This window comes from Ochlerotatus camptorhynchus, unplaced genomic scaffold (assembly GCF_037179485.1).
Source record: "Ochlerotatus camptorhynchus isolate MF236.1 unplaced genomic scaffold, CSIRO-AGI_Acam_v1.1 ptg000291l, whole genome shotgun sequence".
Lineage (NCBI taxonomy): Eukaryota > Metazoa > Arthropoda > Insecta > Diptera > Culicidae > Ochlerotatus > Ochlerotatus camptorhynchus.
The window spans coordinates 2,790,271-2,806,761 of NW_027040780.1; the positions used below are offsets into that span (position 1 = coordinate 2,790,271).

The following is a 16,491-nucleotide window of genomic DNA, read 5'->3' on the forward strand; positions in this document are numbered from 1 at the left end:
GGAGGAAAACCTTAACGCACCACTAAGAGTTGATTAAAAATGATTGTTTTTCTTGTAACCTCGACATTCACAGATTGTCAGGAAAGAAGATAAGATGACTTCAGAGGACTACAACTGCTTGTGGAATGATTAAAATGAGCATATCTTTGGTAATAATTTATTTACAACGGTCCAAAGTCAAATTGATGTGCAATTTTCAGTCTTCAATAGTGCTGATCGATGTTGGCATAGCTCTCTCCGTGTGGGTGGTGGGCATGTCCGACGCGCTGCACATGTGGCTGGAATCCTCCCTTGTGGTCCGAGCTGTAGTCAACGACGCGGTGGGTACCATCGGCCTCATCCAGAGTGTACTGTCCCTTCACGACATCTCCATCGCGGTGCTCCCAAGCGCTCTTGTGATCGTGGGTGTGTCCATCCTTGACTCCGTACTCGAACTTGTACTTGGGGTGGGTGTGATGATGATCCTCATGATGACTGTGATCTCCTCCGTAGTACTGGGCGGAGGCAACAACGGCCAGACAGGCAACCAGGGCGATGATCTGTGCGCAAAATACAAATGTCCTTCGTCAGTGGTCAATGTGGATTAATTCCGATTATAATACAACCTACCTTGAACATCTTGGATTTCCTGTGTAAGGTGGGACTTGAAATGATGTGTGTTAGACTGCTTTGTGTGAACTGATGCCAGATCTAATTAGCAGTGGAACTTTTATACTGGTTGGTGGCATATGGGTTTGTTTGCTATTTTTCTGTTTTTCTGCTTTTCTTCTGCATGGCATGTTCAAATGCTGCTTAATGTGGCTACCGTGATGAAGGTTGTCTGTTTTCGAATTCTGTTGTGAGTCTCTCTTTTATTAGGATAGGTTAGGTTTATTTCATTAATTTTGCCAGCTTTCTTAAACTGTTCTGCCAAATTATGCCCGTTTGATTGAGTTAACTTTTAATGCAGTCATCGTGATATTTGACAAATTTCGAATACTATCTTCAGGTGTACATAGGATGGTGCAACATTTTCATTTTCTTTTTAGCGCCATCTAGTGAGACAATTATGTCATATACTACCTATAGCATTGAATACCATGTATTCTTGAATAACATTGCAGCAAAAAGCAACATCCTATTTGTGGGTTACAATTTTCGCTTTCTAAAATGAACATTTGAATTTTCAAAAATCCATTCAACCAAAGTCCAATTGACCCCAAAGTTACAGAACAGGCAACGTTAGTTTATTCTGGCACAGACGAAGGGTTTAAAATGGAACCCAAATCAATTATTTCATCAATTTGGGTGCACTGAAACTATTTTAAAGAAGTGCGATTACATTGGCAAAAAATCCCGCCTTAGTGCACCTCGGCGTTAGTTTCTATGTGACGAGCTGTCATTTTGTTAGTCGTATGTCATTATTTTGATTCAATTCTCGGTTTAAATACTGAGATGAAAAGCTATGGGATCGAAAAGAAAATATCATTGTGCTAAGACATTGGACTTTTTTAGATTATGTATAAAAACCGATTCATTTTTCAAAATGGATGAACACAATTGAGTTGTTTAGGGGAATTGAGGTTAATACTTATTCGTAACCTGCATTAAAAATGGAATCGAAATTCAAAATTTCATCAATTTTGGTGCACTGGAACTATTTTGAATAAGTACGATTACATTAGTGAAAATGACCAGCAAAGCGACCAAGTGGGGTAGGACTTTGTATGGGAGTAGGCTACAGATTTAGTGTTAAAAATTTAAAATTTAAAGCTTAATTTAAAAATCGAGATGAGTAACAATTTAAATGCCTTTTGGCTTTCACTATGGTTTTCTTGTATATGCTTATTTTTAGTTTAAATATAGCATTTAATAGTGCAAATCATTCATGATTAATAATTCAGCTTAATGCTGTATTAAAAATATTTTCAAGTCTAATGATAAAGTCAGAAAATTTGTCTGATTTTCAAAATGAATTTAAAGAAGTATTTTATCCCTTTATACAACTGCTCAGTAAATAAATACTCGACAAAGGTGTTTTATCATTTTAAAAGCAATCTTTAAACCGTTCGGTTTCACATGGGTTCAAACAACATATCTTGTTCCTTTTTGGTGTCAATAAAGTGTATCACAAAACCACTCACTGTTTTCAAATTAAACTAAAAAGATGAATCTGCCTAGAGACAGAGAAAACATATATCGAGTAGGGCTTTCAAACACAGAATCGCAAGGAAATGCCGAAGGATAGTCGAGCAATAATTCCAGCGATATGAGAAGAAATAACTCCAGTATAGCTGGAAAGGAAAAGGAATCCAATTCCAGCCCTTCCTGGGAGGCCCAGCAGCTCCGACAAAACCGGTAAACAACACATCAATCGACTTAGCAGAGTGAAGTGAATGCGAAACACTTGTAACATGTGATGTCTATGCGATCCATACATATATCGTAGTGCTCAAAAAAGAAGCTCTTTTCAGATGATGTTTAAAAACCGGTATGTTTATCGAAATGAAACAACCCAATTAAGGTAATTTTTTGAAGACCAGAATATGAAGAAAGTGTAGGTTTGAAATTTATTTAAGTAACACGTCAATTATGCGAAGCCCACTAGGTCAAACAGATTGATTGAGCATAGAAATTCATATAAATATTAATTAACTTTCGGACTGAGGCATTTTTTTTTGTAAGGATTACATGAGATAACAATCAATGTGTCACAGGAAAAGAAAAGACACTTGATCTATTTCAAGACCTTGTATGTCCAAACATATAACAAATCGTACGATGCTTGATGTTTTTCGTGATTTCCTTAACATTATTACGATAATGAACCAAGATGTGGTTGTAATTCCTTTTAAAACGACATAGATTCTAAAGCATAAACCGATGCAATGCTGGGTGGGAATCTGCAGTCACCGACATTGAAACGCATTCAAGCAAATAGCATGCGAACATGCCGTGAAAAAGGAAAGCCGATAATGGAAATTTGAAAACAAGCCAAACAATCACAAACCACTATAAAAGTTTTACAGCTAATTGGATTTGGCATCAGTTTACAAGAGGCGTTCCAACAATCAACATTACAAACCCCACCAAACACAGGAAATCCAAGATGTTCAAGGCAAGTTACATTGAAATCAATATTGATCCATATTGACCACTGACGAACGGCATTATGCGCAGATCATCGCTCTGGTTGCCTGTTTGGCCGTTGTTGCCTCCGCCCAATATTACGGAGGAGATCACGGTCATCATGAGGATCACCATCATTCCCACCCCAAGTACAAGTTCGAGTACGGAGTCAAGGATGGACACACCCACGATCACAAGAGCGCTTGGGAGCACCGCGATGGAGATGTCGTGAAGGGACAGTACACTCTGGATGAGGCCGATGGCACCCACCGCGTCGTTGACTACAGCTCGGACCACAAGGGAGGATTCCAGCCACATGTGCAGCGCGTCGGACATGCCCACCACCCACACGGAGAGAGCTATGCCAACATCGATCAGCACTATTGAAGACTGAAAATTGCACATTAATTTGACCTTGGACCGTTGTAAATAAATTATTACCATAGATATGCTCATTTTAATCATTCCGCAATCAGAAGTAGTCCTCTGAAGTCATCTTATCTTCTTTCCTGACAATCTCTGAGCGTCAAGGTTCCAAGAAGAACAATCAATGTTCATTCACTCATAACCCGTAGATCACCTGCGTTACGGTTTTGCTCCAACTTCCTGACAACTTCAAGCTAAGGTGACAGATTTTCCTTTTCAGTATTCAAAGGAACCAGTCTTGTAAGTGGTCACGGTAGTCGACACATTTTCTGTGATAATTGACTGCCTTTGCCTCCGACACTTGCAAAACAAGCAATCATAGTACAGTACCAAACTAAAATGTCGTATGACAGGCTCTGTCATACGACACCGTCGCCGAAGACCGTCACGAATGTATATATTTTAGTTTTTCTCATAATAAGAGCTGCTGATGGTGTGCTTGTGTGAATTCTGAAAATAGCAAGCAATGATGTCCTAGTAATAATATTTCTGATCAGAAATGGTTTGATTTACACCAAATTGAAGAATTACAACGAAATCACACATTTCATATGATAGCTATTTTGATAATTTTCTTTTAGCTCGAATGTTATTCTACCGCTCGTGTTGTGTGAGAGAGACGACGGTAGAGCATGAGTGTTCGAATACAAACAGAATGTCGCGCACGACAACGAAGCGAGTGTAGTAAAAAACGTCAACTGTGTCAACCCCTGAAAGGGACACATCTTAGTCCTTGTTAATTTATAAGCCTTGTTGATAGCCATATAATAATAAAATAAGTATTATAAAACCAAGTATAACCAAGCTGAACGCGGCGGGTTCGATTTCCGGTCAGGTTCCGCGGGTTTGAATTTTTTTCGATTACCCTGGGAATAGAGTATCATTGTCCTAGCCACTCAACAGATGTACAAATTCATGCATAAGTGTTTACACAGAAAGCTTTCAGTGAATTACTTTGGAAGTGTATCTAGAACACGAATCCGTTTCAAAGTGACAGAAACAGAATAACTCAATATATTAGCCTTAGCTTCTATGACCAAATCAGACAAAACAATTCAAAAAGAGCGTTTTTTGAAAGTGCTTTACAGTAATTCACGAGGCACTGTTGACCACTTTTTTTTTATAATGCGTTTCTTTTTCCAGGCTTATGTGCTGTAGCTTTGCGGAGCCAATATTCATTGATTAGATTACAAAATTACTAAAAACTAACGTTAGTAAAGCGGGGGCCGATTACTCGCGGCTATCTCGAGGTTAGGGGTAAAAAATTGTAACAAATGGATGGCAGGGTAGAACACCAGGTTTGGAGAGCAATGTGCTATTGATCTTGAACTAAACGACACTCTGATGAATAAGACAAACATGGGGGTACACTGATTAGCAGCAAACAACTTGCGAGAACACAACTAACTACTAAATCCTCAGATCTATCCGTTTTAAAAACACATAAATTAAATTCAAATAGTTGAGATCTCGGCTCGCCAAGACATCTCTAACGGGTATCGTGGGTTATTTTCCTTGGACCCTGAGGGATGTTAATAACTCAGATCTGGCAACTGTTGGCTACTTCACAGTGGAGAAAAATTTACCCAAAATCTCACTTAATAAGGCGCAGGCTAGGAGTCTTGAAAAACAGATTATATTTTATAAAAAAAAATAGAGAATCAAATGGTCTTCTTCTTCTTATAATTTCAAGCTTATTGCATATCGCATATTAGCTTATTGCGTGCTCTCAACTTAGTGTTCTAGACGCACTTCCACAGTTATTTATTGAGAGCTTTCGATGCCTGTACCATTTTTGCATTGGTATAATTGTGTGGCAAGTTCTATGCCCAGGGAAGTCGAGAAATTTTCCAACCCGAAAAATTCCTAGACGGGACCGGAAATTGAACCCAGCCACCTCCAGCATGGTCTTGCTTTGTAGCTGCGCCTTTACCGACTGAGCTAAAGGAGGCCCCAGATTCAAATGGTGGTGGGCCAATTTAGGGCTGACTTCAAGAAATGGTCTATTTTGAGAAGAAATTCAACGAGAGTTTGAAGCATGGAATTTCAGAAGAATAAATAGGAAACATTAATTGGGAGAAGAATTACAGCTGAACGTAACGGTGAAGTAGTGAAGTAAATTTTCTAAATAAAAAGGGGCTATTCTTACTAGTATTCCATACTATAGACTGACCCAGAAGGTATAATTAACAGGTTATTATTGGAATAAAACAACGAAAATGAACTCAAATTTGTATTTCATATATATGGCCTCTATAGTATTATCTTTCAATGGGATGATAATAATCTGCAGTTCCTTTAATCGTATACCCATGAGCTTCAGCACAGATTCCTTGCTAATAATTTTGGCCGCTTTTGAACAGTATTTTTTCAAATTCTTCGATTGAATTCGCTGCCTTTTTACACATATTGTACCTTGTTTGATTTGTACCAAGTTACCGTGTCTTTCGAGTAGTGCATTGACACCAAATCGGCCCAATATTGTACTGGGCCATCATGTTGACGTCCATTCAATGGAATGGTAGGAAGGAAGTATTACTCCTACCAAAGCTACAACAAATTTAAACAGCACTTTTCAGTGCTCAATATATGTACCTGTAAATTTTCTACCTTTTTCGACTTTAATTTCTCTTCGATCCTTGTTTGGACCCTACCCTAGGTAATCTTGCTTCGATAATGATTTGGAAAAATCCTATTCGATCCTTCAGATTCTTATAGCACTCTGCTTGGAAGTCGATTTGAATAAAAGTTGTACCACAGACAAACAGACGTAACTCTTTGAAAAACTTATTCTTGAAAACATAGTATCTCAAAACATATAACCTCAGTAACGACATCTATCTGGCTTCTCGCGGAAAACAAGCTTGCTCGCTAACTCGTAAACAATATTGCATACAATTTCTATAGAATATATAGAAACGTCAAAGTGATCCGATGCCAGCGCTACGGCGAGTAGTTCGCGGAACTGATAATATTCAAATCAACCGTTAAATGCATGAACGAAGATACACAATGAAGAGTTACGTCTGTTTGTCTGTGGTTGTACTGCCGTCATGGCGCATAAGCGCAAAAGAAAAGGGCAATCTCTTGATCCTCCTTCTGATGAAATTAATTTGAGCAATCAATTTGATATGCCTACGGATGATGAGAATGATCCATCATATAGGAAAAATTCCATAAAACTTTTCCGGCTTAATGCCAAGAAAGAAAAGATTCCCCTTTTGTGATAACCACTTACGATTTCCATGCACTTCGCACGGAACTTTTGAACTTCGTGAAATTGAACCTTGGACGGAATCGAACATCTTCCAAAATCTTACTGAGACGCATCTCACCAATGTTTTACTTACGACAACAAAACTGAACGTGTGTTCAAGGTTGTCTTGAAAGGCCTGCCCAGTGGTGAAGCCCTGGATCAGATCAAAGATGAACTTGCACAATTATTTGGAGTTGAGCCACTCCAAGTGATCAAAATGAAAATGAAATCCTGTCCTGGCAATGTGTGCAATGGGATTTTTAATGATTTTTATTTAGTTCACTTCTAGTCTAGCGAAGTAAACAACCTTAAGACCTTCGAAAAAAAACTAGCCTTATGCTCCATGTCTGAGTGAAGTGGGAACACTTCAGGAAGACTGGAGACAATTTCCAAAACTTCACCCAGTGCCGTAACTGCCAGGGATAGGGTCACGGAACAAAAAATTGCTACATCCAGCTAAATGCATGAATTGTGGAGATTCCTATCCTGCAAAGGAAGAACCCAAGAAATTTAAATATTCAAATTTTGGTGTATACCACAAATTCAATTTTTGGGAATGTAAGACTCGCAAAGCGATCCTACAGTCTCGTCCTAAGCGACAGGTAGGAAACGATACTGTTAACAACGGTCAGCGAGGAACAAATTCTACATTCGTACCCATAGGTACAAATATCACCACTGCTTCAAATTCTTCATCTGTGACTGCTACCCGTGCTGCTAACAATGTTCAGCGAGTGAATGGAGCTACCTATGCTGCTATTGCAGCGGGTGGAAATCAAAATACTAGCCAACATAATTCTAACGGAAATTATTAAAATTTTGACTTAGGAAGCATTACTGCTCCTGAAATGGAATTTTTACAGAAATATTTAATGGACATTATTATTGAGATGCTCAAAACTATCTCCATGTTTGATACTATTCAAACTGGAGTATAATTTGCGAACAATATCGTCAAGACTTTGAAATTGGGTAATGGATTTTAAATCATTGAATATTATGAATTGGAATGCTCGATCTCTTAAAGATAATGAGGACGAGCTATTAAACTTTTTGAGAGTTCATAGCGTGCACATAGCCGTAATAACTGAAACGTTCCGTAATTCTGATCATATGGTTAAAGGGGACTCAAATTATTTAATTTATCGTAATTATTATCTCAATGAAGCCTATGTTGGACTTGCCATCATTGTTGATACACGTAGCAAAAATCAAATTATTTCTTCATTTGAATCCAAAGCTATTGAAACTTTGGGAAATTCTGTTGAAACTAATTAACGTGTATAGCTGCCTATTTGCCATTCCAATACGAAGGCCAGCAAAAGAATTTTCTCAAGGGTGACCTTCAGAAACGCACCCATCATAGGTCCAAATTCTTCATTTTTGGGTATTTTAATGCAAAACACCGCTCATGGAATAATGCTGAAAGCAATTCCAATGGTAATATTCTGTTTGATGAATGTTCTTCAGGTTATTAGAGCTGCCTCAGTACCAAAATGCGAGGTTAAATTCGATTCAATTATAATAGACGATGATCTTCAGCTCTTGATCCGTCTGAAAAATGTCTGTAGAAGGCAATATGATACGCGATTCTGCCATGAAAATTATTGTTATAGTTATCAGGATTTTCAAAAACAAATTATAAAGCAATCCTCTGTCCTGTGGAACTAAACTTTTGAAAATAATGTTTCGAAATTAGACCCGAATTCCAAACCCTGTTGGAAGCTCACAAACATTAAAAAAAAACTCAAAAGCCTATTCCAGTGCTTAAAGAAAGTGGTAATATTTTGATCACAAATTTGGAAAAAGCTCAGAAACTTGCTAAGCAATTCGAGAGTTCCCATAATTTCAGTTTGGGTCTTACTAGTCCTATTGAGAATCAGGTTGCTCGGGATTTTCTGAATATTTTCTCTCGGGAAAATATTTTTGATGATTCCTGGGGGACTGATTTAGACGAAAAAAGATCTATTTCTGACAATTTTCAGAATATGTAATATGTTTTTTTTTTTTTGGTAAAAATATTTAATAGATGTTTTCATACTATTCTAATAAATGGGAAAATGCAAAAGTTTTTCCAATTTTGAAGCTGGATAAAATCCAGCTGAAGCTTCTAGCTACTGTCCAAAAAGTTTGCTTTCTGCAATAAGCAAATTTTTTTGAAAAAAAAAATAATTCTAAATAGAATAATGCTTCACATCAACATGGACTCAATTTTTGCAAATAAGCAGTTTAGATTTCGCCATGGGCATTCAACTACTCATCAACCATTAAGAGTTACAAATTTAATTCCTTCAAACAAATCTGAAGGCTGCTTAACTGGAGTTGCTCTTCTGGACATAGAAAAGCATTCGACAGTTTTTGGCATGAAGGTTTGATTGCTAAATTGAAAAAGTTTAATTTTCCACTTTATATTATGAAATTAGTTCAAAATTATTTAACTGACAGAACTCTGCAGGTAAATTATCAAAATTCCAAATCTAATCGACTACCTGTTAGAGCAGGAGTTCCTCAGGGTAGCATTCTTGGGCCTATATTGTATAACATTTTCACTTTGGACCTCCCTGATTTGCCTCAGGATTGCCACAAATCTTTGTTCGCTGATGACACAGGCATTTCCGCTAAAGGAAGAAGTCTTCGTGTTATTTGCAGCAGACTGCAGAAAAGTTTAGATATTTTCTCTTCTTATTTACAAAAATGGAAGATTTCTCCCAACGCTTCCAAAACTCAACTTATAATATTTCCACATAAGCCTAGAGCTTCCTTTTTGAAACCTAGTAGTAGTCACATAGTCACTTTGAACGGAGTTCCAATTTCCTGGGCAAACCAATGAATTAATTTCCAATATACACACTAAAAAAATCTGAATTTTCCTGGTGATGTAAACATCCATGCATGCAAACATTCATGCATGTAAACTTCCTTTTCACGTCAAATAGCAGCTTGCCAGAAATGTTGCAAACAAAGGTGGAAAGTTGCATACAATATATGGAATATTGCATGACATGTCTCATAAATTTACACGATTTATAATGTAAATTTGTATGATTTATGACGCTCCATTTATGTGCATCATAGTAACGGAAATTTACATTTTTTTTTAGCTGTGTAATATTTCTAAAATCTCATTCATAAGGCTCTCCTGAGAGAATAATCAAATTCATATAAAAAATCTGGCTTGAGATTCTCTAGCACCTTCACGCACTCACAAACATCTCCAAAAAATCATTCATAGTTAATACTCCTAAATACCACTCAAGCGTCAAATTATAACATGCACATAAATGTTTTGTTAATTTTCTATCAAAAAAAGCAAAAATATACAATAAAATGCTCAAATGTAATGCAATACATTTTTGAATCAAGAATTTCAAAGAATACAAAGAGTGATTTTCAATTGTTTTAAGCAAGAAATTCCCAATGTGTTCTGTACAGAATTCTGATTTTCCTGGCTACTATTTCTAGGGAATACTGGACAAAATCATAAGATTATTGAGAAAAATCCTCTGAGTAAAATTATTTTTGAAGTGTCCTAGTGACCTGGACCCTACCTATCGACCCATCAACTCATGAACCGGGGACCAACGGCTTTATTTCCCATCCGAAGGAAGGCGTGATCAGAGATGTTATGCCTCAGAACATCCCGGCGGCGCCGACTGGGATTGAACCCAGGCCTGCTGGGGTGAGAGGTAATCACGCTTACCACTACACCACCGGCGTCATTGATCTCAATTCCAATTAAATTATTGGATATTTTACAATCTTTCCCAGTTGTTTCTGTTTGATTGCATCGGCTCATCGGAAATGAGAAAATGATGAGAAGGAATTGCCACATTGGTGTCTATTAAATACTTACTTAGTTGTTTCCGAACAAATTGCTTTTGGCAACTGGCAACCCACATGTTGAAAGAATACCAATCTGCTTCAAATGAATCAACAACAAGGAACATTTATTATCCGAAGCTATCAGTAGTCAAAGCATGATTGAATAGGACTTAATGGTGCTGATCAATATTGGCGTAGCTCTCTCCATGCGGGTGGTGGCCGTGTCCCTTGCGCTGAACATGAGCCTGGAATCCATGGTGGTGGTCCGAGCTGTAGTCAACGACGCGGTGGGTGCCATCGGCCTCATCCAGAGTGTACTGTCCCTTCACGACATCGCCATCGCGATGCTCCCAAGCGCTCTTGTGATCGTGGGTGTGTCCATCCTTGACTCCGTACTCGAACTTGTACTTGGGGTGGGTGTGATGGTGATCCTCATGATGACCGTGATCTCCTCCGTAATGCTGGGCAGAGGCAATAACGGCCAGACAGGCAATCAGAGCAATGACCTGAGGAAATTATAAAATGTGACTTTTTCAGATTAAGATCGAACGTGTGCGAGTGACTTACTTTGAACATTTTGGATTTGATTTGTGTTTGTCTGTTGAACAACGCTTTGAACACTGATGCTTCCTACATCTAACCGTAGAACTTTTATACCCCCAGCTGGGTGATTTCCATTTCTGAATTTCCACCGTATTGGTTTACCTATGCTTAGTTTAACACCCCCCAAAAGCCGAAAAAAGCAAAATCCTCTGGTATGAAACTAATTGGAAAATTCTCACAACTGTACCGTTCGCGTTCACCGACAAAGTCCGTTTCCACCACTTGCTTCGGGCGTATTAGCGGGCGACCTTGGACGCCACTCAATACCAAATGTCCGAAATTGCCTGTCCATATGACCCCACCCTGCAGTGTATGTTTGACTTCGGTTGTTTTAGTTTTCATCTCGCCGTTCGTTACATTATAGTGAAACCACTTGGCCTGGCTAAATTACATTGAATAATGTGCTCATTACGGTAAATGACCGGCGTTTAATACGCGATACGCGGTTTGCAACGCTTTCAAGCCGGTCAATTAAATAGCTAGCCAGCAGTTTAATAAATGACATAATTTTAAATCAATTGCCCCAAAAGTTCGCAAAAACGTACATCAAAATCCGCGTTAAATTTCACCTTCTGACACACGGGAGGGCAAATTGCTTTTAATGACAACCACGACTAGGCACTTGTGCCTCCTGCAATATGGGGCATTTCGTAACCTCCCATCATTGCCTTCGAAAATTGACCCGAAAAAAAGAAATGTAGCGTCACGTTGATTGAAGGGCCAATTTTCCAACCGAACTGAAAAACGAAGAGACAGCCAAACTGTCTCCAAAAGTACACCGTCGTGGCAGTGAGATGACCAATTAACCTGTTATCACATCACATTTTCGTCGTTGGCGTCTGGCTTGCATCGTCCGGTGTGGATCAGGTGTGTAAGACGCATTCGAGTCTCAATCTGTCTATGCTACAATTCGACGGCGTGGGAACAATTTATGACATAATCGGACATGTCCATATTTTTGCCGGTGCAACCGTAATGCGTCACTGCAAAAATGATTCCGAGCAATCTGAACGAGACGAAAAGCGACGAACCTGGGGTCAGAGTGTTTCTTCCTTTTTGTGCTTTATTACCCGAACAAAAAATGCATAACTCAATTTTTACAGACTATTAATTATCTCTTTCGTCTTTCTTTGCAGTACTTTGATGTGCCAAAACAGCAGTACGTATTGTCGAGTGCTCCTCCAAAGGCTGTGCATAATGTTAACAATAATGGTAGCCCCAATCATCTGTAGAGCAGACGGCACAGCAGAAAGCAGCATAATGAAAGCTGAAGGGTAGCATTTACGAGGAAGCGAGAGTAAATTTTCCGACTTAAACAAAACACAAAACAATTTGACACTTACTACTAAGTAGACGCACCACATAACGCACCACAGACGAGCGAACCCGTTCAACGTTCGACTGATGAAGCAGAACGAGCGCATTTCAGCTGCACAGTTTATTTTTATGTAGAAAGGAATAATTTTGATAAAGACTTAAAATAACTAATTGCTAATTTGCATAGAGGTTACCATCTTCACTGAATTCTAACCAGAGGATAAAGACACTTGTTTCAATAGTTGGTAGGTTAACATGACTTTAGAAAACAAAAATTAACTCATCAAGACCCTTGCTTGGAATTTCGGCTATTTAGAAAAAACTGGCATATAAACAAAGCAGAATACTAAGCTTTTTAATTTTTATTTGAGATATTTTTAGCCGAAGGCTAGATCATTTCTAAAAGAATACTAAGCAGAAACAGGCAGAAGAAAAACATTATACTTCAGTATCCTCTTTCACGGATCATTTCATCCAATGAATACCTCCGTAGACAAGTTGTTTTAGTAGTTATGCTGCTCCCTTGGTAGAGTTGACGTTTAGCGCTTTTTAAATCACACTTAAAATCAGAGATGTCCCATTTTTTTAACTACTCGATTAACAACTAATTGATTATTTTTATGTTCACTGTGCTGTCATTTCTCCACCAATGAGAGTGCAGAACATTCCTGCAGCGATGGACGATGATCCCCTGGAGAAGTAAATGCTTACTTGGCATGATGTAACCGATTGAAAATATTTTACATTTCGGTTCGTTAATCGATTAGGCTAACTTGTCAATTGTTGCACACCACCCAATTGTTGCACACCTCACATTGTTTACTGTACAGTATTTATCCCTGACTATAAAGTTTTCCGATCATGATGACTTGCTAACCAGTGGTCAGTTGTTGAATTATAAAAGATGAGCTTATGATACTCAGTATTAGGAATATTGTGATGAAACATGTTTAAAATATTTGTTACATTGTTCATGGGCCATTCCAGCTCAAGTGGGTACATAATTTAAAAAAGTTGTGGTCGATGTCACCGATTTGAGCCAAAATTAGCCAAAACTCTTATTTTGGCATTCTTAACAAACGCCTTTCTTTGATTTTACTCTGGAGTGCCTAGATCCTTCTGGGCTAAAAACCCTGGATTTTAGAGATTTTCAAAAATTTCATCTTTCAGAAGAGATTTCTGCACAACCAAATAAGCAAATAAACAGTGATCTTAGTACGTCAATTTGAAGGATTTTTAATGTTAATTCTTATAGGTGTACTCACATTTTGTTTTTGTAGTAACTACAGTAAACAGACTAATTACCGGTAGATATCCAAATTGTCAAAAAATGGCCTATTTTCACCATGGGCGGGATTTTTTATTCCCTCATATTTTGGGCTCAAATTTTCACCACACTTTGGAAATCTCTTCTACTTAATGTGGTCCAAGGGCAAATGGTTTGGACAAATGGTTTTTGAGATATTACCAGATGAGTAAAATGTGAGCTTTTCTGGTTGAAAATCAATGGTATTCATTTTTTTTCATAAATTCCTTCACACCGATGACACAATAATATTGTTACGTTATTTTCACATGTTCTGGGCAGAATTCTCATTACATTAAATAGTAACTAGCTCATTTATTTACTTATGTCCATAATTTAATTGTGGTCCTAAAAGTGAAAAATACTTTCCTATGGGATACAGCCAAAACGTTGTGCTTTAGAAGTACAATGAAATCAGATAGATTAGCAGGGGAAGGAGGGGCATAGTGAGCTTGCTGTGCTTTAGCTTTGGATTTCTTAAGGTTCGAAACAAATTAATTGGTCATTGATCATTACAATGGTGATATTGAACCAATTTATTTGTTTCAAACAATAAGTGGTGTGGGACTAGATTAAGGGATGCTCATTATGCCCCACCTACTCAGTATGCCCCTCTTACCCCTACATAAAGAAAATTTCAGTTGTGGACGACAACTACCACTTGAATAATACCCTTTAATTTATTTTTTTAGAAACAATCTCACGAACAGGAATACTTTTTTATAGTTGAGGGGATTAGAAGGAAAGGGGTGTAAGTGACATTGATCGATTCTCTTCATCGACTTTCTTTTTCGTTAATAATTCAGCTGTAAACACATTCTTTGATTATGTGCCATTCTGGAGGCTAGATGAGAACCTCCTTTATCAAACTTTGTGGCTGAAATAGCAAAATCTGTTTATAAAGCTGTGGCTATCAAAAGAGAAAGTCTAAAAAAAATAATTAACTACTCAAATAAGGGTATTATTCAAATAGAAGCTGTCATCGACAACAAAAATTATAAAAAACCTGCTAATCTATCTGATCTCATCGTACTTCTAAAGCACAACGTTTTAGCTTTATTCCATATATACCGGATTTTTCACTTTTAGGACCATTATGTACAGAAGTAAATAAATGAGCTAATTATTATTTCATATAATGAGAATTCTGCCCAGAACATGTGAAAATAACGTGACAATATTATTGTGTCATCAGCGTGAAGGAATTCATGAAAAATAATTAAAAAAATTGGATACCATTGATTTTTAACCAGAAAAGCTCAAAACTACCACTTACACATCTGGTGATATCTCATAAACTATTTGTTCAAATCATTTGCCCTTGGAAACACATCTAGTGTAAGAGTTTTTTTTTCCAAGTGTACTGGAAATTTCAGCTCAAATAATAAAAAATAATAAAAAATCCCGCACATGGTGAAAATATGGCATTTTTTTACAATTTTGATACCTGCTGGTAATCAGCCTGTTACTGTAGTTACTATTACAAAAACTAAATGTTGGTACACCAATAAGAATTTACATTAAAAAACCTTCAAATTGACGTTCTAAGATCACGAATAGCTTATTTTGTTGTAGAGTAATCTCTTCTAAAAGATGAAATTTTTAATGATTTCAGGCGATTTATTAATTTTTCTGGTATTAATCTTCAGTTGTAAATTAAGCTATTTCAAGCTAAAAAAAAATGAATTTAGTAATCTTTAAAGGAAAATTTTGGTAAGTGTTTTATCTAACGATCAATTGCAATATGTCTATTATGGTTCAATTTACTTGGATGCTTTTTGGAAAATTTCAAAAGCAGTTTTTTTCCGACGCATTATTTCAGATTGTAAAAAGCTCGCAATATTCGATTCATTCATGCGTCGAAAAAAAAACTGTTTTTGAATTTTTAAAAAATGCATCAAAGTAAATTGAACATTAACGTTATAAATTTTTCAGAAAAAATAATAATAATAATTGGTCACATTTGGACTCTTGGTCCTGGATTATTGTATATGGCGATAACTCTTGAAGGTTTGCAACGTGTTATATAAACATACAGAAAACATACGTTTAATCATCTAAAAGAATCACTCAATCATTATGTTTGCTAAAAAATAATTATACCAAGATACATTTAGCCATGTCAATCATAGAATTTTAAAGCAAATGATACGGGAAACCATTGTACTCTGAGGGACAATAAAGTGTTTTACTATACAGCATGATTTTACCAATATAAATTACTGATGAGCCCTGTAAATGCATCATGCAAAATTACCAAAAGTACGTGCTTCCCAACTAAGAATTTTCACAATGTAAACGCTTTTCTCATTTCATTTATATAGCATTAAGCTGTATTATAATGCTATACGATGTGAGGTAACCTTTACTCAACCTCTAAAAGAGCAAATCTGGCGAACTTAGTCAGCTATTTATGGCTGTTGGGACGGTTGGGACAAGCTCTTATGCATATCCATTTACGTTTCTATACAGCTGTTATCCTGCAGTTTAGTTGTGTGCAGGGCTGGAAAGCACCTCAGAGCGTTAGGAAAGCAACTTGGTGTATGCATCTCACAACAATCAAAAAAGAGTGTGTGGTTCTCCCATTTACTTCGCTCACTCTTTTCCAACTAATCTGTGAGAAAGCGATCCACACAATGAGCGGTACACTCCG

At 37.2% G+C, this 16,491-nt stretch overlaps 3 protein-coding genes across 5 annotated transcripts in view; 2 read left to right on the plus strand and 1 right to left on the minus strand.

Moving 5' to 3' along the window:
- The window catches only part of LOC135706805 (cuticle protein 19-like), a 42,713-nt gene extending 39,218 nt beyond the window's left edge, over nucleotides 1-3,495 (plus strand). For 2 of the 3 annotated variants that reach the window (XM_065228471.1, XM_065228472.1), the window contains exon 2: nucleotides 3,160-3,495. In XM_065228471.1, the coding sequence (XP_065084543.1) occupies nucleotides 3,160-3,495 (336 nt within the window). Of the gene's footprint in view, nucleotides 1-3,041; nucleotides 3,098-3,159 lie in introns of those variants that run through there. The other variant, XM_065228470.1, reaches the window with a different exon arrangement.
- GV1 overlaps nucleotides 1-14,626 on the plus strand; it is a 184,118-nt gene extending 169,492 nt beyond the window's left edge. Inside the window, exon 5 of the mRNA XM_065228461.1 lies at nucleotides 12,352-14,626. Within this exon, the coding sequence (XP_065084533.1) occupies nucleotides 12,352-12,447 (96 nt within the window). The 3' untranslated portion in view covers nucleotides 12,448-14,626. The remainder of the gene's footprint in view (nucleotides 1-12,351) is intronic.
- Nucleotides 204-11,213, minus strand: LOC135706808 (cuticle protein 19-like). Its single transcript, XM_065228477.1, has 2 exons — nucleotides 11,180-11,213; nucleotides 204-539 (listed from the first exon to the last, which is right to left on the minus strand). Exons 1-2 carry the CDS (start codon nucleotides 11,186-11,188, stop codon nucleotides 204-206), a joined length of 345 nt encoding a protein of 114 aa, XP_065084549.1. The 5' UTR covers nucleotides 11,189-11,213.
- Nucleotides 14,627-16,491: the final 1,865 nt, after the last annotated feature.